Here is a 23,594-nt window from a genome sequence, read left to right as displayed (position 1 = left end):
GGAACACTTTCAGCCACGAGATTATAGCGACACGCTCACGAGAATTACAGTCATGATAACAGAATTGTTACCCGCTTTACATTGCATCAAATTTACATTAAATTCCTCATCCCATCCTTCGTTTTAATTTTTAGGTGGTTTGCGTAGCACCAAGATATATAAATGACACATGCCATTAAATTGCATTCTTGCGAGTAAAACTTTATAACACCCTCAAACCTGTGCACAACCACAACCGTTCAGTTTTTTTCTCGAACCAAATTGCCAGCTCACAGATATGCCGCAGGCGTGCTATAAGATCATGCAGTGTAGAAGCTATATCTCCGAGTGAAACAACGCACATTTCGGATACGCGCACTTCTTTCTGGATCCCTAGGTGACGAAATGATCTGGAGTTTTGCTATTTTGTTTATGTATCTGATTTGTATATTAGCTGTGTCTTACCGGTATACTCTCCTATGCGATAGAAACGTGGAGGCTAACGAAAAGTGTTCCACTTCAGTTAAGGACAACGCAGCGAGCTATGGAAAGGAAAATGATAAGTGTGACGTTAAGACACAGGAAGATGGGGTCATGGAACAAAGATAGGTTAATGGCATCCCTAGCCGAAATCAAGATGAAGAAATGAGCTTGGCCAGGGCATGCGATGGAATGGGAAGGCAAGATAACCGATGTCGTTAAGAGTAGGACTTGATTCCAAGAGAGGGCAAGCGTAACAGGGGGGATGAGATAAAGAAGTTCCGCAGCTGGGGGCACAGGACAGGGGTTAATGGAGAGATATGGCAGAGGCATTTTCCCTGCAGTGGGAGTTTTAAGGCTGATGATGATGATGGCTATTATTAATTTTAGAGGGATGAACTCCGAAAACAACTCAGGCTATGAGAGACGCCGTAGTGGAGGGCTCCGGATAATTTGACCACCTGAGTTTCTTCAACGTGGACTGACATAGCACAGTACATGGTCCTTTAGCATTTCGGGTCCATCGATAGGCGACCGCCGCGGTCTGAATAGAGCCCGTGTCTTTCGGGTCAGCAGCCGAGCACCACAACCACTGAAGTATACCACGCCGGCAGATGATGGTTATGATGCCATCTCATGTTAATAGTACTAACATTTTACCTGAAGTCTTGAATCGTTAATTAAACTTCAGCAATGTGCACATGACTAACGACGAATGCATACAACTTTTCATATATGGAACCTATTTGAATAAGACATGTCTGAAACGCAAGCTGCGGCAAGGTGAGAGAACCACAGAAAGCGCCGATCACATTTATTTATATCTTATTATTCATGGTGGGTGCGCGCCCTGTCAACTGGCCGCCCAGTAGCGCAAGAAGCTACAAGAGCGCCGAAGCGATGCGCGTGCTTCCCCTAACTTCATCTAACTTGACATTATCCGTACGGTGGCAGGGGATGCTTGTGAACTGAGTAACCTGAGAAAAAATGAACAAAAGCAATGCTTAGTAGATATACATGTTCAGCAAAACAGAAGTAAGCAGTTTCCGGCTCAGACGAAGCATGGGAGCTCACTTTTCCATAAATATACTCCACCCCTCCCCCACATTGACCATGCTTTTCTCGTCGTTAGAAGCAGTAACTAAAGTTGTGCTTATGCCAATACTGCCCCTCAAAATGTCAGCCGCTGGCAGTCGTCAATACCTAGCAGGCGTTTCGTTACACATATTAGCGTCAAATCTTTGCATTCGTGTCTTACCCGGAGCGCTACAAGAAAAAAAAATGAAAATGATGGAAGAATGAGCCCTCAGCAGCATTGGTTGCGGCCGTTTGCCGGCCCAAGCATGGCGGAATATATTTATTTCATTCACCGAGTGCCGCACAACCCTATCTTTGTAAAGAGACAACTTTCCGTGATTGAACAGGAAGGTCATGCTAAAACCATGCGACCAACCCGCCTTTCATGGGCTCGACAAACCAAACCTGCGGTACTTGTTTGACACTAGGAACGTCAGAGAAATTTTGAAGCTCGATTACGGGTTAACAATGGCTTCCTAAAGAAACCAGAGGCTTGCTAAGAAATCTTTAATGCAGCAGTTTCGCAGCCAGAAAAAATTACCACTTAAGATAAATTCAGAAAATTGCTCGTTCACTGTCTTCAGGGACTTCGGCAGCAAACTATCGTTTTGACAACGTACGTGGCCGGCGAACGAAAACAAAACATTCACAAGCCAACTTTACGCACAAAAACGCACGACGAGTTTTCTAACCTGACCGTTGCGTTTTTTGTCCCTACTAGGTGCGTATGACACCAGTATCCCCATGAAAGGGATCACTGCGGGTATATTAATAAGCTGGCTCGGTAGTAAGCAGTGCTGGAGAAGCTATAGTACTTGAAGGGCCGGTCAAGTCAAAGGCAATAGTGGGGCACGTTGAGCACCTCACAATGAGGTTGCCAAGCTCATTAGTGTGTGCAGCCATCAGAGGTTTCTTGAAGAAGCATATGAACTCCTTTAGCACACCCAGTCAGTGCGTCTCCCGAACTCAAAGGGTGACCGACGCTCCCAGGCAAGCAAGAAGTTCGAATTACCTATGTACCAGGAGCACACGCAGTTGAAGCCATCGCACGCTCCTGCAACTTGCTTCTCGTAACCGTACTTTTTGTTGCATTCTTCATCGCAGTAGTCTTCTTCGCATCCTGGAAAGAGCAATTGGTGCATGAATGCCCCGCAAAGTTTCGCGAAAGCAAGAACTCTCGGTAGTGATTTGGAATGAATGTGACGATGTGGAAAATTTATTTCTCTCTCTCTCGATTTAAATGCACAGTAAGGAGGAGAGGGGATACTGGCCAAAAAGCTGCTAACAGCAGTTGAGGAAGCACCCAGCGACGACGGCAGAAAGAGCAACAGTGGTGCCCTTATGTTACTTTAACCGATCGCAACATATCTCAAGCAACTTTCAGTTAGTTCACTGTTTACTTCGGAACAACATGCTTAGTGTACGACAAGAAATAATGTTGCTTATTTACAGTACCCCTGAAATGCTTAAATGGCTTCTAAAATAAAGCAGGTGGATGAAGCTCGAAAGAAACATCACGGCGGGATGTTTCGTCAGTGCTTATGTTGTGCTGTGGTTTTGCGGTTGTTATTTCATAGTTTACAGAGTGCGGATAGTATTGCTCTACATTATAACACAATGATTCTTTGAAGTATGGCATAGAGCAAAGAGGTAGGATCATTGAGAATTCCTAATCCGGCGAGAATTAACGGAGGCGGATGCACAGTGCGCGATGAGACGTGTCGTTTGAACCTTAATATAAATAGAAAGCACCCAATTTGCATTATTGTTTAGGGGGGTTTAATATCACAAAGCGACTCCAGCTATGAGGGACGCCCAATTCGCATTAAAAGTCTATTGCCCTTTTATGCGCTGAGTCTTCATTCCGGTTTGTTTTCAGCTGGTGGCTATATTTTTACCGTTTTGTGAGTGGCCGTTGGGCCTCATTCAGTGTCCTCCGTGCTACGAGTTTGCGGACGTGACGTCACGGCTGCTCTCAGCAGCGCCCCACACAGGCTGGATGTGACTGCACAGTTGGCGTTTTGCCGTCTCGTGCCGTGCTTGGGAGTCTTGTTGCGAGCGCTCGCCAGAAATATGGTGCTTACACTGAGCCTAGCATGAACGCGCGATAACATCGTAATATGGACCAGTACATTAGGCAGGGTGTCATAAGGTCAAAGTGTGACATCAACGCGGCTTCTGCAGCTCAGACGATACGTCTCAACCGCACTCCTGCCAAGAGCGAACCACGGCTGCTCTCAAGAGGAAGTGCGCGCGGGCGCCCCTAGAGATTAGCTGTGAACGAGTCAGCGCTGTTTCTCTGGCGGACGCGAGATTACGATGATGCTGTTTCTACGAAAGCCTTGCTTTTATGGTTCCTCGTCAGTACACACGGTGGGGACTACGGAATGACCTACCATAAGAAGACAGATCTCGGTGGCTCCGCTCCCAAAACATATGCATCCAGAAATCCACAAAGGCAGACGGGAGGCTAGGGTCACTCATCTACACCGGCGTCTAGAGTCAGATCGCAAAGCAGTCTATGTAGACGTGGCGGCGTACACTGAACCGAGCATATTTGTTGCAGACGCCCTTGACCACAATTTTCAACTACTGACGAGTGCTTCACTCCGGGCTGAGGATCCTACCGTGGCGGAAGCCTCCACCATCGCGCTTGCCATAAGGCACTGTGATCTGGCGGACAAATCAGCTCACATAATAACTGACTCGAAGCGAGCCTGTCAATACTACTTCACAGGGAGAGTCCCAAAAATGACAGCGGCTCTACTCATACCGTCGGGCTTCTCACGTACACTTCACCGCCCCATAACATTACTTGGACCCCAGGCCATTCAGGTCTTGAAGGCAACGAGGCGGCAAACGATCTAGCTCGTGAGATAACAAACCGAGCGTATCCTTGCCCGTACCTCAAACCTCTACCATCAAACTATAGGGAACGGCTGGAGATGCTTAGATTAGATCATAGAATATATCCCCCTCTCCATATTAAACTCACCAAAGAAGACGCCACATTTTGGAGGCGAATACAAACGAATACCTTCCCTAACCTGCACTTGTACAGCTTCATTCACCCTTCCAAATACCGCCCCTTCTGTCCATGGCGCGGCGAAAAGCCTACGCTGTTTCACGTTTCCTGGAATTGTCCCAAAAACCACCTCATCTAAAAACATTACAGACATCATACGAGCAGTGGGAGGCAGCCCTGCCCTGACCAGCAATGGTCTGGAGGACCAGTGTCGCATCATCAGACTGGTCCAAGCATCCGCCCAAGCCACCGGAGTCCTGAACTGAGGAGTCCGCCTACTTGACTCGTAGAACACTTCAATGAAATAATAAATGTTTTATCTCTCTCTCTCTCTCACTGCGGAATGAAATCGAAACACCATGAAGCAGTATTCTTGGCGACGAGACGTACGATGTCGACGGCAGGCCCGCCGCCGCCGCCGCTGATACACCGGCATGAAGCGAAGAGACTTGTCGATACCAACGTTTTTAGAAACGGACAGTTGGAAAACTTGGTCTGGGGATGCGGCCCCAGTTCCGGAACTGCTTTAATCTCAAAGATACGCGAGCACCAATTCTAGGGTTGTGGCAGTACCACGTGCATTGCATCACGCCTGTTGGCTGCGTTTGGACACGTGGTCAGTTTGCTGCATAACTGGCCTACTCTGGCTGGCACCTAGCATTGTCTGTGCCGGGTACGGCGGCTTCTAGCTGTGCGTCGCTATAGATGTTCACTGCTTCGATTTCATCTATGTATTGATAAGCTTACGTGCGCTCTACACCTGCGGTACGAGAAGGCAAGGTGGTCGGGGTGGACCTTTTAGTCCGTGTAGATCTTGGCCGAAGCTGAAAGCTATTCTTTCCTTGGTTCCACGTAGTGAATTCGAAGAAACACGCGCCGCTTCCCCGCCGTAGTTTGGCCAGACAAAATTCTTGACGTGGGCAATATATATGCGGCTGTGAAATGTAGTCTGCAGGTGCGCTTCGTCGTGGGTGAAGTCGCAGTAACAGCACGAAATTCCGCGAATTGCAGGCCCCTTAGTGCTCACCTTGAAGCACCGACTGCAGCAGAAAAGCAACTTGCTAACAGATTTTCTCTTGGCTTCTTTGATCAGCTGTGTTATGAAATGAAAAATTTAGTTACTGACATTACCAAAAATAACTGAAATAACTACTGAATTCCGCTGCCACGGCCTACGTGGAAACTCCATTTCCTTCGTAAAATCACCTCGTTAAATACGAAATCTGACGTTTAGAAGCCACCAAAAGCGAATTTTGGGTGGCTAACGAAACTGTCCTGCCCCGGACAGCATGCAGATACGGTTAAAGAATCCTGAACAAGGAGCTTCTTAGCTCCCAAGACGGAGCACGGCACTTCCTCACTATATCGGCTCTTTGAAAGGTTGCACAGCTAGGAAGTCACAACGATACGAGCAGACGTTTGCCAACGCGTTTTTAGCGTGCCCGGCTAATGTTATGGTTTTAAATTCTACTAAATCGTCTTGTTGAATTAATACAAAAAATCAAGGCGAAACTAGGTTTGTATTCCTTAAATACGTTTTTGTACGCAAGCGAGCCACCGCTTGCTGGGGTCCTCAAATTAACAGACGGCGCGCCCATCCTAAAGCGACCGCAGCGCCATCGGCTACGTCGATCGCGTGGGTGCCGCGAGTCCGCGCCGCTCCCTGGCGCGCCGCGGCTGTCTTCAAACTGTCCTTACCTGAAAACGTGGCGCGCGCCGAGAAAATACGTTGAGAATTACTTACCTCGACAAACCGACATGGCGAGCGATAGCTCGCGTTCCTTTCTAGTTTGGACTTGAAGCTGCCGCTTGCAAGAAATCAAAATTGGGAAAAGCTGAGAAAACGCGGGTTTGTAGCATTTGTAAAGGCAGGACAACAAATAAATCTAATATCTGGTGGGATAGTTGTTCACGTGTTTATTTTCTCATTTATTAACTTTCTGAAAGCGCATCGAAGTGTTCTCACAGGTTAGTGTCAGCCGTCCTGCTTAGTCCCCGCAGCTCTTGAGGTTCAGTATCGGGGCATAACCGCTGCGCGTGTCCTGTACACGAGAAACGCGCGGATTGGATTCCAACTAAGTTTTTAATGTATAGTTGTTACCGAAAAGCGCGAAGTGGCGTCCTGTCTAATAAGAAACTGGACTTTCAGGAAAAGCGTGAAGATTCTGGTCATAGATGCAATATATCGAAAGGTAGCAGCTTAAGAGCACATCAGATAACTCGACGCCACCGTTGCAACTTGGGAGCCTCAAAGCCAAGTTCCCGATGTTATTCTCACCGGCATTTATGAGACTTGAATCTTCTTGAGACTTCAGAATTTCTTTCAGGTGGCGGCTTTCAGGCTGAACTCGAAAAGCGCGCGAGCTGTCGCACGCCATGTTGCTTTGCCGAGATAAGCGCCGCAAAGTGCTTTTTGTGCGTAGTATTAGTAGTAGTAAACATTTAATATGCACAGAAAGAAAGGTTCAGAGGTCTTGAGAGCTAATTGGAGTCATTAGGGACCCTGCAGTTGTCGCTGCCGCCCGGGCCTGAACCAGCTGGCGTTGGTCTTATAGGCCGAAGATGGACAAAGAGGCCTCCCACTGTTCCTTTGTTCTATGTGTTTGTAGGTGAGGTGGATTGTGCGCGATGCACCCCCATGTCACATGGTAGACTCTGGGCTCACCGGTCAACGATGGGCAGGTGGGGCGTTATCGTTCAGGGAGTATAATGTTGTATTTGTGTAGATTAGGGAAGGTGTTGGTCTGGACCTGCCTGCAGTGCCTAGCTTCCTGCGCTGTCAGTTGTTTGTGAGGTAGTGGTAGGAATCGACACATGAGGCGTTGGTATGGGAGCCTAGTGCTGTAGGCTGTGGGAATGGGTTGGATTAGCGAATGCTTGGGGGAGTTCGGGCTAAGGCCCACTCGGTTTGTGTAACTTCGAGCTAAAGCCACCCGCGAACTCATTGCCTTCCAAGCCTCAGTTTGCGGCGGCCAAAGTTATCTGATGTGAGACCGCAGCCACGAGCGAAAGGTGACGAAACGGGCCTGTCAAGTCAGCGCACTCTCCCCGCCAGTCAGACACAAGCGAAAGACAAGTAAATCGAGCTGCGCTCCGCCATTGTCATTCGCCGCAAAGATACCGAGACATTCTATCGGCAACAGCGGCCAAAACTTCGAGGCGTTCATGTCAGTCCAAGCAACACTGCTGAGCGTGTTAGGCGTGCTGACGCTGGTATTGCATTTCTAAGGGATACAGCACAGAGGCCCCAAACTACATTATGCGCTGCTGAGATTTGCGGAAAGTGGCATTTCTCTCCTACTCTTCTTTATTATAATTAAAAGCATATACGCCACAACTGCCCCTTTGTTTTATTATTTAAATAACTAGATCGGAAGTTGCGTACCCCTAGAGCCATCTGTTATTGCCTAGTCTCACGAGCCGCATCCAGGCGATGAGCAAAAGTTTCTAAAACCGAGAAGCTGAAAAACCCGATCAGCGACAGTGGTTCTCTCGTCCTCAGCTCATCGCGCTATGCTGTAGCGCGGTTTGTCGCCGCAAGTTATGACCACACGGGGTAGCGCTCAGTTCTGTCCGAATCACGGAAGTACCCCGCGCGAACGTATTATGAAGCAAAAGTGATCGCCTCTGCGCGACTTATGTGTGTGAACAAGGAAGCGGTTAAAGTGCGACAATTTTTTTTCGTCCGACAACGCCATTTAATGCAGTAGATCCTCGGCATTCTGCACAGTTGCACCAACTTCTGCACACATCACAGTACACAATTCCGCGATTCAGGCCTAGCATCTGCAAGCGTGACATGAAGAAGCCGATCAAAATGGACTGTACAAGAAGCAAAGGCCCATCAAACGCGCCCTCTCGTGCGGTCCTACCAGGGTGAAGGGTTGGGGGGAGCTAGGACGACGTCACATACAGTATTGATGGAGCTTGCATAGGCGGCCCCTAGGTGGGCTAGATTGGGAAATATTCATTCAATGAAATAAATACTTTCCGCTCATTTCTGTTTAAAAGCTGTTGTTTTCGTCAATCCCACTGCCGTAGCTATCACTTGGGCCAGAAATCTGGGGGAAAATGTTTTGTCCACTATCTCTTTAAATATATGTATCCACTACGATCACTTGATAAAGACACCAGCATAAGTGACACAGACGTATTTCCTAGATTTCATGCTGCCCGTGCGTGCAAACCGCTTGGTTAACGAACCTCGTTCAGCCAATCAAACTGCGCCCAGTGAATGCGTCGTTATGCTTTACGGCTTCTAGAAAAAGCCGTTGAAAAATAAACGTGCAAATGCTAACGCGCCTCAAGTAAAACAAAGTTATAGGAGTGCACCTAGTTAAGTTCTGTGTATGTTCGTCACACCTTTGCTTGCCTCCTGATAGGTTTACATGCTTATGTGGCATAAAACCTACACAACATACCTTTACGTTACAGTTTGGCATATAGGACAACCCCAGCCTTGATAGGATGGCACTAGGCACATAGGACGACACTACCTGACACCAGTTTCAACAGCGATCTCTGTGGGCATTAAACTTTTCACAGAGGCTGCAGGTAAAGTACCTGTGCCTCCTGAAAAATGAGGCCGTGAATGGTTCTCGCAAGCAAAACTGAAGGCACGGTGCAAGTGTAGCGCCCACGATGCGTCGCCAACGGAACTCAACGTAAATCTGTGCATAAACTTTTAGGAAGCCTTCTAACTTTATCAGTCTATAAGAGTGCGACACTTCGTATATGATGCAGCTGGCAGTTCACAAATGGGCTATATGCGCCACCGCAGGTACGCTGATGTCACAGGTACCATATGAAGACGTTCCTGCCCTTATCATCTATCGGGCCGAATCGAAACACCAACACGCATTTAACACGTAACTTGCTACTGAGCACCGAAAATTTTTCGCAGTAGGTCTACGAAAAATTGGAGGACGCTTAAGCTTTGCCTTTAAGAGTGAAACGCGACAGCGTAATGCAGCGCTGCCAGGGAGTCTACGGAATGCCATCTGCACAGCAGAGGCTTTACTCTACATTTCCAGTGGATGCCCTCTCACATAGGAGTCAACGGTAATGAGGTGGCAGACAGTCTCGCCCATAATGCTCTCTCAAGGATTCCATCCAAAAAAGTACCTCAAGATGGGAAAAGTCTCTGAAGGAAAACGGTGCTCGATCACTTAAGTACCCTGTGGAGTGCGTCCCACAAGCCATTTGTGACCAAGGGACTGAGAAGATCTCAGGCGACCCTTCTACATCGAATTCGCACGGCCTCTGCTCGCACTCCTGCATGGATGCATAAGACCGGCATAGCATCGTCTCCCCTCTGCTCTTTATGTGGTGTGTGCGGGGATATCGAACATTATATTATGTACTGCCCAGAGTACAACGCGGAAAGGCATGCGATGTTCGCTTCCTTCAAGAAGACAGGAACCCGTCACAGCACAGTGCAGGACATTGTCTACCCGAGTGGAAACCAGACATGCAGAAGGGAGGCTGCACGCCTTCTTTTAAGATTTCTGCAGAGCACGGAACTTGTTATTAAATGGTGACAGCAGGAACGGACTGTGGCCTACTGTGATTGAATGTGTGCGTAGATGGTGTCTTCCGGAGTGGACTACTTTATACTGTGAGTGAATGTGTGTATGGAGTGTGGCACTACAATGGCCTATGTTCTACTGTGACTGAATATGTGCATAGATGGTGACTTCTGGAGTGGACTGTGATGTGAACTGTGTGGATTGATTGTGTGCATAGATGGTGACTGCGGGAGAGAATGTGTGCTATTATAAGAGACTGCGCGCTTTGCGGGGTAGATGCGGCATTGTTAATATCGAAGGGACGCTGCGGTGGAGCAATTGCCGGCAGAGAAAGCAAGGCTAACCCCACCTGTAGCATTCAGCACCTCAACTCAACTCAACTGTCATCGCCTTGCCCGTTGGATAAATCACTGGGAGTCTCTAGGAGGCCTCTGCAAACCACACAGACGCTGCTCCCCGCTAACACTCGTAGACAGCTGCGGTTCCATCACAGCTGTTCAGGAACGAAGGACACTACTCCGAGCAGAAAGATCGCCTATGCGAGCGAGCGCCATCTGCCAGGCCAGCGCCGTGCATGGCGAAGTGGGGTTCAGTGGGTGAAATGCGGTGGCGCTACGACTGCACAGCAAGTACGGAGGAATTTTACCCGAAACGCATAGTACTCACTTAATTCTGACATCTGTAATTTACATGCTCATAAATACTCATGCAGGCCTCAGTACAGATTTCGAAGATTCGTTTCTAAGAAACCCGTGCATTCACCAGACGCGCCTTTATTATTGTTCAAACGTCGAACTGTCATGGCGGAGTGGAAGCGTCCCCGTCTCGAACGCCGAATGTCCTGGGTCGGTTCACGGTCAAGACCCTGGTTTTTTAATGCATTGAGTGTGCGTGGATTTTTAAGCAGCCCCCGAATATTTCCGACGCGCGGTGCGCACTACAACAACTGCGACGCCGGCGGCTTTTCGACCGGACGAGGTTTATATGCTGTCGTTTAATATATCGCTTGTTTTACACCGGAAAGTTTTTTTATGGAGCTCACCCACGCCGGATGTTCGGTCCCGTCGCAAGCGCGCCGAACTGCCACGTGCGAAAGAAAGAGGACGGACGGCGCAGTAACCGTCGACACATGGTTTCACTATAAATTAGGCTGTCACAGCATCGGCCAGGCCGGCGTGTCTCCACATCTGCGATTCGAGCGCATGCCTCAACCCCCCCCCCCCCCCCAACCCCTTCGTTTCGAAGAACTCCCACTTGGTCCCCCGCCCAGCAGCCCCGAGCTAAGTTTGAGTTCTTCACGAAAAAGGCAGCCTCGGCAGGCTGAAGAACACATCGCGCGTCGCTCTGCGGCTGCTGCTGACTCATTGGCGGCCGACACGCCGACGCCGCTGCCGGTCGGCTTCAAAGAGGACTTTCCTAGAACCTGCTGCACTGGAGGATGTGGGATGAGACCGAAGAGCGGTTGGCTACGGTAAGTGCGCCATTCAACTTGCGCACGCAAACAGCTCGCTTACCATGCCAACGCGGTGCTAGACCTAGCGATAGTGTAGTATTGTTGCAGCAGCTCTCCGTCGATGTAATAAAGACTCGACATCGTCGTTTAAACCAAACACACAAATTGGAAAACTATTAACGCGTTTAGTTAATTAGCTAACTTATAAACTCATTCTATTTCTATCTTGGCAGTCTCCGCAGGCCCAAAAATAGCCGTAGAGCTAGAACAATTCTAAAAGAAGTTACTTTTCTTCTAAATTTCAGATCCTCTAAAAAATTACATCTGCTAAGCTGTTGCTGAAAGTTGAATAACCCCCTCGTTTACTTGAGGCCGATGCTAACGGCTCGAGTCTTGTCGCGCCAGATATCGGGCTCAGTACACAAACCCGAAGTGACGGCGTTTATTTCAGCCAGTTTCAGTGGGACCCAGATCGCCGATAAACCAAGCATCGAGCAAGGAAACCACGTGCAGACGCTAGATGAGGAGGAGCATGTACGCCTAACGAAGAGTTTTCGGTTCCCAGCGCAGCACCAGTTCGAGAAGAGAGAAGGCGCTGGCACGACGCGGAAGCATGTACACCCTCCTTCCAAACGGGTCGGTGCAAGTTATCATATCCACCGCAGTCGGGCTGACCCAACCCGATTCGACAATCGTTAAGCCAGACAAACGGTTTTAAGCACGACGGGCGTCCTCGACCTGACATTGTCGGGCTCTTATAAACGACCAGACCTTGTCCTATCGTGTGAAGAAGGCAGTGGGTCCCCGCCGGATTTTGCAAGCCGCGGTCGTTATGCAGCGGTCGAAGAGCAGTGCGAACGCCACCTCGGGCACAGCTTTGCGTTGAAGTGTTCGTGTTTAGCCATAGCTTATCTGATGTAATTCTTTTTTACTGGGGGTCTCTAGTTTTGAAAAAAAAATAACTTTCTTTTGATTTCTTTTAGCTCTGAGGTTAAAACGGGGCTTACGGAGGACAACAAGACAGAGGAAGAATCATTTAATTAGTATATAATCATCTAAATGCCTTCATTAACATTTAATTGTTTCATTTTATAGGGCATGCTGACCATTTATTCTTCTTCTTTTTCTCCCCTCACCCCTTTCCCGCCACCCGTGCAGGGTAGCAAAGCGGCAATTCCTCTGGTTAACCTCCCTGCCTTTCCTCCTCCTCTTCCTCCTCCTCCTGAAGACACAATGAAGACACAATGCTGGTTTTGAGCCTTTATAGAACTTGCGTTGTTGGGACCGCGCACGGCTTCGTCTGGACATCCCGGTAGCTTTTCTTATGCGCAAGTAACCTCCTTCCCGGTGGCTGAGGTGCGCCGAGAACACGCTCTCCTCGACAGAACGCACATCTGCCAGAGCTCTCTGCGGCTAGCGTTGCATTGAACACAACCAGCATTCCGTTGAAAGCATTGAAGTGCACCGGCGTTATATGCATGCAGCGCAGACTTTCATGCTCTATGCATGCGATGCCGGTAGACGCTTTCCCTCTCCACTCGGTAAAGGTGTGTGACGTCACGGAGGGAGCACGCAGCGCACCTGGGATGCCTTCTTTCCTACTCTCCGCAAAGCGCCGACGGCCACGGAGATCACATTTTACACCTGCGCACTCCGCGGCGGCGCGCGCGCAGCGCTGCAACTACCCTCCTCCTCTCCGCGAAGGCACACGTATATGCTTGGATCGTCGCGCTCGGTGTTGGTGACTACCCTCCGCATTCCTCCTCTCCACAGCAGCCGGTACGTGCGACGCAAGCGATTAGAAATACGTGAGGCTCTTAGCAGTCAAATTGTGGAGCCAGAGTTCATAAGCTGAAACTCGCTGGAGGAGGATCGTGATAAAAGTAGAGCTATCGGTACAATAAAAAATTGCAGTCTTCGGGCGCCACACGCCAAAAACGTCGTCCTGGAAGGCGACATCACACCTTAACGCAGCGGCTACGACAGCCTCTGACGTAGATAGCTCCAAGCTGAGCTTCGCATCGCACCGCTGATGGCACCTGAGGCCTTGAATGGTGGCACCACGGTATCGCTGCTGGTTTCGCAGTGTTCCGAGGCGTCGAGGTTGGCCGCCTTGTCGCAAACAAATGCGAGCTGCCATTGAGCTTGCGATGAGGCCTCTAAAAGACTGTGTGGCGGCTGTAGAAAGTGGAAGTGGTAAAAAGAAAGGCTCACGCCATTTTCCGCGGCTAAGTGTGTGACGTGAACACAGTGCATTGGTTCGTCAAACCTTTTTACCACTTCAATGAGCACAAGCACATTTGATGCACTGTTGTCTGTCGGGACAAGTTAGAAAAATGTGTGTGAAGCCCTTCGGTGACTTTAGTTATCGAAAACCACGAGGTTAATATCCGGTTTGGCCACAGCTCCTCCGGATTACAGGTTTAATTTCTGTTAAGAGCAGGCATTCTGGTCTGTGCAAAATAAATACGCAAGCTATTCATAATCGAGCTGTCCCACGAAGACAACGGACTAGATGGAGATCAGGGTGGCCCTTTCGGAGGCTCATGAATAACTTGATGACAGCGCATCTAACTTTCAGTGGCTGATACATTGCGCTACTAGATCACGCTTTGGTAATCGCTTGGTAGAGTAAACTTGTCTATTTCAAAAACGTACTTAGCGCAAGTTTTCCTGAAGCGAAAGCCCCTATCATACTTGATTCGTAGCATTATTGTGCCATTCATTTTCCGCTATCTCAAATTAAGGATTATAATTGAGAATTAATAGAACATAATGAACAAAAAGTCGCTTGTTTACCTAAAGTTTTAACTAGAGTTTTTGTTCAGAAGCAGAACTGCAATTCAAAGAGGCTCAAACAACCTTGGAAGAGGTAATTTCGACAGAAAAAGTTTCCGGGATGTGTTCTACTTCTATACTACTTTTATAAATCTCAGCTCGCAACATAAAATTATTTGCGGAAACACATTTGGTACCCTTTGCACAATCACTCACTGATCTGATCATGCGTCATTTCTTAGTATAGAACTTGAGAAACATCTAAACTAGCGCAGTCATATCATATTTATTTCGCGAAAAAGGGCATATGGCTCTAGAGCACTAATTAAAGTTTGTCCATTTTTTAAGGTTCCCAAGCACGTTTCTCTTTATTACACGATTATTCATAGCCATATTCAACACTGCATTTCAGCTTCAGAAAATTCATACCCTTCCCATTTATCTTGCCAGCAAACCAATCAAAATCAAGCTCAACGCATTATAACCCATAGGTCATATTCAGAATATGCCCTACCTCTGCTCCGATCACACAACGTTTTATCACTTGCCAACTTAATTCTGTGCGCTATTTATTTCAATATATATAGGCTAAATCAGTTAAAAATGGTTTGGTTTATGTGGGTTTAACGTCCCAAAGCGACTTGAAGTTAAAGAATTTGTTCTATTTTCCCTTACTGCAAGAAACAAAATACCTTAGACCAAAGGCGCTCGCTTTGCTTACAATAAAAACTTCTTATTGCCTAAATCTTACTGCCTTCCAACCTTTGAAGAGTGCTGCTGACTTCATTTGTCTCCATCTCGTGTTTCAGATATTATGTTAGAAAATCTTATAAAATTACAGAGAAATTTTCTAAGCGGTAGTGAAGAAATGTTCCGACCACCACTGACAAAAAGAATAAAAAATGATTGCCCGCTCCGGATTCATGCAGTTTCTACAATGTTGCACAGGGGGTCTCAGATCCGTTGTAAATACTGGCGTAGAGTCTGAGATCCCCCGAGACCCCCTTCTGACCTTTCTCTTCATTTTTTCATTTACGCATACGTCAGTGTTTTAAAATAATTAAAACCCAACCGCGTGCTGTACCGCTACTCGATGATGTTGGCCGGAGTCCCTTCCAGCAGTCGCGGTCAATAACGAAATTCCTTTGAAGCATCGTGAGCCGTACTATGGTAGAGAGATGTTGGCCAGATAGTTCTTGCTAATTACAGAGTGAACAAAGGCAGGAAAAGTCTCTGGGTGCTTGCCAACATTCCAACAAGAGGACTTGTCTTCGTCTGCCCAGAAGAAGACACGTTTCTTGTTGAAATGTTGGAAAGCAGCCTGAAGTTTTCCCCGCCCTTGTTCACTTTGTGATGGCCCACACTATCTTATTCAGAAAACCTGTCATGCGAACTACGTTATCCAGGAGTTCGGGTCGCCCCGTACCTGCGTCGTCCACGGCTCTAACTTAGGCACTTGAATTCGGAACTCCTCGGCAGCTCATCTTTGAGACCTAAATCTCCAGCAGCAACTAATCTGTGCCTCAGATTTCGAACTCACTAAATACCAAGTCGATAAATTGCTTCTCGGCGTCAAAATTTGCACGAGCATACCAAGTTGTCCTTCTAAAAAAGGTAGGCTGCACGCTGTGGTTCTGCGTATTGTATTGCCGCCTGAACAATGCGACTCGGAAGGATGTTAATCCCGCCCCTAGAAATCGAGGATGCTACAGACCGACTTTTAGCGAGTAGTTTTTCTCGTCGACTTTAAAACCACCTATAAGTAAATAGAAATTGCTGAGAAAAACGCGCTTTGATCAGGCTTGATGTGATGGCTATGCCTTTCGATTTTGTTCTGCACCAGCGCATTTGGAAGAAGTTACGGGCCCTAAGCTGGCGGACCTGAAGTAGCAGGGTTGCGTCGTCAACCCCGACCTGAACGTTGCTTTTATTTATTTGTTCATTTGTATTTTACACTTGAGTTCATTCACAATAAATGGAAGGGACGACGCTAAAAGCAGCAATAAGGAAACTTGAGAAGCCCCTAGCCCCCTTCGCAATTTGGTGGCGTGGTGTCACAAGCAAGCGTTAGACGAGTTTAACACAGGACGTAAGCAAACTCAGAACAGTACATCTAACGGCTGTACATAGTACTAGATACACAGTCCGTGTTGACACTGGAAAGCTGAAACTCTGTCAACCCAGTCCCGCAGAAGACTGATGTCATCCTAAGCTTATGAGCAACCCATTGCCAATTACGCTGTCACAGAATATGTGTGTTTTGTGCCTCTTCTGGAGGCGCTTTGTGAATGAGTTCCCGAGAACCACCCAACCGTGACGAACCTGAAAAATGTCAAAGCACGATGCTAGTACAAAACAGCACAGGATTGGCTAAAAAGGTTATTGCCTGTCTCTCAAACACAGAAGCCAACTACTAGTCAGCAAAGAAAGAGTGCTTAGCAATCAGCCAAGCTATATTCATATCGAAGTTTCGCTCTTACATCTGTGACTTGCCGTCCAAGGTAGTTAAGGACTAGCAATTTTTTTTTAACTGGTAAATTTAGAGGCCGATTGGATAACATTGAAAAACTGGACCGTGAGAATACACAAATTCGACATCGCAGCCGTTTCCCTCTTCTTTGGTCGCCTACAACACAACGGTGCAGGAAAGAATATGATGTCATTAAAATCGTCTGTATGGCGCTGTATTTTTCATGGCGCTGTATTTGTAACCTTTCTTTTTATTTTCTCTCTTCTCGATCTTTTGCGCTCTTAATCGCCATCAGCAGTCGTCTGTGAAAATGAGAACTGTAAGCCGGCGAGCAATTCCGCTTGTTTGCCATCAGAGGAGAATGAAACGAGATGAAGAATAACGCTTAGAAAGCACGGTCTCTTGGATGCCGTGCATGTACTATACCTAAAGCGCGATTATACTCTTCTGTATGCCCATAAAATATCAACAGCGGATCGAGGCAAAAAGTTACTCTCTGCAGCTAATCAACACGGAATACCAGCCCGCTGAAAGAGTGTCGATGTGGACCCTTTTTTTTGCGGCTAAGGACCAAGTAATATCGCTTATGCTATTATTTTGACCCCAACATGATCTTTCGATCTCTTGACGAAGTGGAGCGTGAAGCTAGCATGCGAGAGCGACATACATACGCAGCGAGACTTGCTCGCTTGTAAGCGGATTATGTGGTCAGACCGAAGTCTTATAGTACGCTCTTTTTCAGACGTTAAAGTTTGCTTCGTTTTTGTTTTCATGCTGATGCTTTGCACTTGACCTTAAGGGTTGGGTGGAAATTTATTTCGGGGGGAGGGGGGGAAGTAGTGCCATAAATTTGGGCGTTCCTTCCTTCTTCATCCAGTGTCATTTCTTCATCGTCGCCATGGTACTGCCTTATTATTTTTCTCGTTTTCGCGAATGGGTATACTTGTACACACTAGCTCGATACCAACAGATTGATCTCAAATGGTAGTACTCACGCACACTGAGTCTAAGGAGGTCATCACGCTTCCCGTTCAGAATCTGGTAGCGCAAGCTGCTCATGATGCCCATAGGGTAGCATGCAGAACTAAGCTTTCAAGCTTGCTTCTCAATACTTTCGAAGATGCGGTGATTGCACTACCTCTCGAAGGCATTCCTGAAGGCACTTACACCTACTCCACGTTTTGCGACTTTGGAGATCGCAAACCAAAAGGGCAAAAAACGCTTCCGCAAACGTGGGGCATGTAACCTGAAGAGGAGTGACTCCTCGAAGAGCCTTGTGTGTAGAAACTGTAGTCCGTCAGGCACTTTCCTCATGACTTCAAACTCTCCCAACGTGCCTGAAAACAGGGAGTATACGGCCTTGATGTCCTGCAAGAAGCCAGCGCTTGACACCCTGAAAACTCTCAGTCATCAACATAGCGATAAACCTGCACTACATTGCTGGCTTGATGTGCCATTTCCAGTCTTCTGTAAGCTCTTGCTAGTATAAGGTCACTCAGCACGGGCGAAATGCAGGAGCCTATACAAACACTTTTTCACTGAACGTACACCTCTCCCTGAAATTAAATGAAGGTGGAGCGCAAGTAAAATCACAAGAACTCCAGAAAGCTCTCTGTGTTGACGTCGCATGCATTCTGAATACGAATGTCTCCTTGTTCTTCAATGCATTCCCTGACGACGTCACAGACGGTGGCGTGCGGAAAGGAACAATACATGTACTTAAGATCTATTGAAAAGCCGCTTCCTCCTTTTAGAGCATTGCTTTAGAGAAAATCTGCGACCTCACATGCACTACAAACTAGAAAAGGATAATCCACCTTAAGTTCGCCTAATGATCGCTGCAAAACTAGGCCGATAGAGTGGTGCAAAGTGCCGCTCTCGGAAACTATTACCCTGAAGGGGAAATTTGTTTTGTGTGCCTTAGCGGAGAAGAAAACCGCCAGGTTTAGCATGTCACAGTTCTTAACAGATACAACCAGCATGCATAACTGGAGTGCGTCACATCACTTCCTTGCGCCACACTTAATATTTTTATCGTCCACATCTTTCAAAACACGAGATTTTCCCGCAATAGCATCACGTGCTTTTTAATTGTAGTTGTCAGAGTCCTTCACAGCAAAACCGCTTTCTTTGTCCGACAAAACTAGCCTGGGATCCGCTCCTCCGAGGCAAGCAATCGTCTTACCAATGTTGACTTGAGGTTTCTTTTGCTCGGCCGCCTTCCAGACATCAACGCCTTCGCTGACGCATCGCCCAAGTCCCTCTACATCAACCTTAGCCATGCTGTCTATCATAAGTGACAGACGTTCAACTCTGTCTTGTTTGGGATGAAGGCTGAACTTGAATCCTAGGCCAAGGGCTTTCTGAGCCTTTTCCAGAACATGCGGGCTCCCCACAAAGGGGATGGATAGCGTGGCTCGGAGGCGCCGAGGTTTTCTGGGCAGTGTGGTCACCATCTTGCGCTACGGAAGGTCAGCGACTTGGGTAGAAGTCTGAGTGGCTTCACGTAAGCGTTTTCCACCTCACCCTGGAGGAGCTTCTCTAAAACAGGCCACATTTAGACAGCCCTTGAAATAGGTCACTTGATTACAGGCTTCACAGCGGAGAACCCTGCAGAGCCGGATGGCGTGCTTGCGGGGGGGGGGGAGGGAGGGGAGGGGGGAGTGTCTATCAGCCAGCTGAGCACCCTCGGATCAAACTCATTCTGTATCGAGCGGGCAAACAAGCGTGCCCGAAAGGTGGTCCAAATGAGGAGTGCGATGTAAGTGGACGAAAGTTGCATGACACACAGCGGAAAAGAAGCGCCCGATGTAACAGAAATTAAGTGCAAAAGGGACGACTGCTCGGCTAGTTGGTTCATGATACTGGAACCAAACAGCGCGAAAACACGGGACTACAGAAAGAAAGAACACAGACACAGTGCTGTGTGTCTTCTTTTTTCCTGTAGTCCCGTGTTTTCTTGCTGTTTCGTGAACAAACTAGCCCAACAATCGTCCCTTTTGCTCGTCACATGTGAATTACCGTTTTTGTATGGCTTTGAAAGCCTCAGTGAGAGCTTCTGTCTTTGAAGGTTCTGTTTGATACAACAAACATTTACTGGATATTGGAGGTAGTCAGTGAAATATCTCGCCAATGATCACTGTTAAAATGCGATTTGAAGCGAGCTTCAACGCGGATTCGAGAGCGGGCGCCTTCTGGATTCTGGATGCCGTTGTCTCAAACGTTCTCCTTCAGAAACTCAGTAGTGTTCAGAGTCATCTTCGGCCAACCTCCCGCAACTTGCCGCAGCGGCTTCCCGAATGCGCAGCTTCAGATCGTGACGCCGCTGTTCACGGCGACGTTCTCGTTCTTTTTGTGAACGCAGAAACTTTAATCGGGACAACCCTCCGGATGTCGCACTGACTAAGGCATCGGCATGAATGCGTTTTAGAATGAAAGGTAGCCCACATTGCCTCCGTGTGGTAGCTATAAAATAAAGATGTAAAAGACGCTGTATTATATGTGGAAAATAACAGTGCGCGGTACGCTTTCTAGCGGCACCGCTGAAAACTTCTGCGCTTCACTGTCTTCGAGCAGCTGATGCGTAAAGTTATTTTTGCCCAAAAATAATGCATGTCCAACCCTCCCTTTCATAATACCAAACCCTGTCATACGTTTAAAGCAATGAACGGTGCTCTTCGGTCTGACTGAGGAGACAGCAGATGGTCAGCATCGTGATGACTGTTGCACTACGATGCGGTTTATTGAAATCAGTAGAATCTCGAATTCAATTTTATATTGAGCACCGCTTAAAATCGAGATTGTAGTGCCGCTGTTTTCCTGCGTTGTGTTCTCTACGGCCCATTCATTCTATATTCTACTCGAACCACCCGGACCCGGAGTATACTCAATATTCTCCAGCCTTTTACCAGCTGAACAGCGGATGTACGATTAGCCACACCGTTTCTCAGCGAACAAACACGTCTACGTAAAAGGCGTGCGTGCAGTTTTCCCCACTATCGTCTCTTGAAATACGCAGTCTAGGCTCTCTAGCAGCACAGGTAATTGGCCCAATGTTGGAACCGTATTGGCAAAGGCCGGCCCTACAAAGGTCCAAGTTGGAACCATCCTGTTACAATATTGGGCCGATTGCCTGTGCTGCTTGGGATAGCTAGAGCTGAGGCAAAGTGCGCTTCTTAGCCGATAAGTTGTGGAAACTTTCGGTAGGGGTTAACGTGTTTCGCGCTATGTACTCTCATATTAAACAGATGTGCAAACTGGGGATCAAAACTCTTCGAGACACGGCGCTCTTTTTATGTAGCCAAATGATGGCAGTAGCGATGAAACGGTCATCAACGAAAGCGATATCTGAAGGAGCTAGGCCGGGCTTAAAGAAAAAATGCTCTTTCAGCATCGTACTCATCCGCTCTCCATCACTTGAGACATTTCGCTGAACACGATGGCTACGTTTCTGTACGACTGGATCTGAAAGGAGCAGAATTGATTTTCTGTACACGTGACGGCATTTATATACCATGAATGAGAAGAAGCTTTTAAAGTTTGATTAAATCTCGCTCCTTTGCAAGTTGGGTGGCATGACGTTTGTACTGGGCTAAGTATTGCGCTTGACCCTTGAAAGATAGGAAATAAAATTTATGAGGCAGTCTAGAGAAGAAATCGAATGCCTTGCCTCGGCAACGCGCATAGTTATTTTCAAAATTTTTCCGAGCATATTGTTACCGAGCTACTTTAAACTTGGCGAGGGATACAGGCTCGAACTGTTTTAGAAATTAAAGAAAAATTCAAGAAAAACGAGGGCGTTCAGTAGATTTTCTGTTCTCAGGTGCATAAACAAACAAGAATTTAGCCTGCGGTTAACTGCCGCGTGGCTCTCACTAGTTCATCATCGTCGTAGTCGGTCGAGTTATCTACCTTCGTGACAGAGGCCCGATGGCCATTACCATGAAATATTCCTGCTTTGCTGCTAACCTTCCATGTTAGTCGAGCTGCACTCTGCATCTGACTCTTAGTCAGACCCGGCTGCGTCTTCCCTTCATTTCTGCCCACCAAATCTCAATCTTGTGTTATTGCTGCCTTGCCTATGTTCGTTCGTTTGTTTAATTTAAGTTGAATTTCCTCAGTTTGGGTTTTCTTGTTAGTCCACGCTGCTTCCTTTTGGCAACCTAAAGCCAGAGCCTTTATAATTCTTCTCAGCTTGATTTATAGCTTTCTTATTAGCATCGGTGTTTTGACCCCCTCAGGAGTAACAGGTACTGGCGTTCCGAGTCACTGATTACTTTGAATAAATAGGGCTGTTTCGAGACATAATATACATCACACCCCGAAACTGTTGCAAAGTCAAAAGCGCTAAGCCCAACTCAAAGCTGTGCTTCCGGGGCTCACAGCTCGGCCCAGCAGTGTTTATTCGTTTCTCTGCGATCAGCCGTGCAAAAAAACAAAACGCGAACATCCGTCAAACATGGTGCATCGGACGACTGTTTCGCACGCCTTTATTGGTCTGGCACTGATCTACGCAACCTGGGTATGCAGTGCTCCTTATTGCCTAATATGATGGACTAGCGGCCAAACTTCGCGAGGACCAAATTTCACAAAGGCACGTTTTAAGAGCGTGAGCTCTTACTCCACACTTTTCGAGATTTCGTGGGGTCTGCTACGACCTTTGATCACAGCGCCATTTGCGACAGCCACTACTCATCACGTTTCGAGATTTCGTGAAGTCCCCTACCGATCGATGGATGGATGGATACGGCTGAACCCTTTAAATCGGGCGGTGGCTCAAGCCACCTAGCCATGACATGAAATTTTACTCTTCTCTTTATTTTAGCCACCAACCAGATAACCTTCGCTTGGTTATTTCTACCCGCTTAAAATCTACCTTCCTTTCACTATCCTTAAACCCCAATGCCTTGGATAAATCAGCCCAGCTGCTTTCCACTGTAGGGAGAAGCCCTTTACAGAAAAGTATCAAGTGTTCAGCCGTTTCCTCCTCCTCTCCGCACGCAACGTACAACGTGTCTATCTCGTGGTACCGGACTCTATATGTCCTCACCACCCTCAGATCAAAGCGCCTCCTGTGGCTGCAAGCACAAAACAGCGCATCTCGCATTGAGACTTGTAGCGCCATCTACAATAGCATTCTAGAAACAACCGCCTGCCGCATGCCAATGATGCCATCACGGTACGACATGATTGATAGAGGTAGAACTATGTTAGTATGACGTCAGGGGACAAAATGGCGGCATATTTTCGGTTTCTCGAATCCAAGGTTGCGGCCAATAAAATTGGTTGTGCCCACTCGTTCCTTCCCCCCCCCCCCCCCTCCCTCACCAAAAATATCCTGAAACAGGCAAGAAAACTGTCGCGTTACGGGGCCGCTATATATGTACACTGCTGCTGCTGCTAATAGGAAGAAAGAAAAGGGAAGTGCATGGGCCTGCCTACTGACTAAAGCCGAGCCACGCTCGCTGCCGCGTGCTGGAAGTAGGAGAGTTAAAGGATAGTACAGCAAAATTAGAAAGAAAAGGCGCGCGCTAATATGCAACAGTCCAATCCCGGAGGCAGTGCAATACTGGGCCGACCAGTGCCAGAGTGCTTCATGCGACCACTCCTCCATATTCAAGAAAGAAGTTTAATATCTTGGGTCCAAGGACCCGCAGCAGATATAAAATCAGGTATCCTGGACACCTGCGTACACATTCGTTCAGCTATATATACTCCGACAACAACGGGCGCCCATCCGTGGACATTTGCATACCGAATTTGGTAGGCAAATAAAACCCTAGGGGTTGCGGTATAGAAATAAAA

At 47.6% G+C, this 23,594-nt stretch overlaps 1 protein-coding gene across 4 annotated transcripts in view; it reads right to left on the bottom strand.

The window, feature by feature from the left end:
* Positions 1 to 1,266: 1,266 nt before the first annotated feature.
* LOC144102110 (uncharacterized) overlaps positions 1,267 to 23,594 on the bottom strand; it is a 59,552-nt gene continuing 37,224 nt past the window's right edge. For 3 of the 4 annotated variants that reach the window (XM_077635408.1, XM_077635401.1, XM_077635423.1), the window contains 3 exons: positions 21,189 to 21,254; positions 2,549 to 2,656; positions 1,267 to 1,436 (listed from right to left, as the gene is read on the bottom strand). In XM_077635408.1, the coding sequence (XP_077491534.1) occupies positions 1,396 to 1,436; positions 2,549 to 2,656; positions 21,189 to 21,254 (215 nt within the window). In that variant the 3' untranslated portion in view covers positions 1,267 to 1,395. The remainder of the gene's footprint in view (positions 1,437 to 2,548; positions 2,657 to 21,188; positions 21,255 to 23,594) is intronic. The other variant, XM_077635415.1, reaches the window with a different exon arrangement.

This window comes from Amblyomma americanum, chromosome 1 (genome assembly GCF_052857255.1).
Source record: "Amblyomma americanum isolate KBUSLIRL-KWMA chromosome 1, ASM5285725v1, whole genome shotgun sequence".
NCBI lineage: Eukaryota > Metazoa > Arthropoda > Arachnida > Ixodida > Ixodidae > Amblyomma > Amblyomma americanum.
Note: the sequence above shows the minus strand (reverse complement) of the source record. Positions and strands in the feature narration are given on the sequence as shown.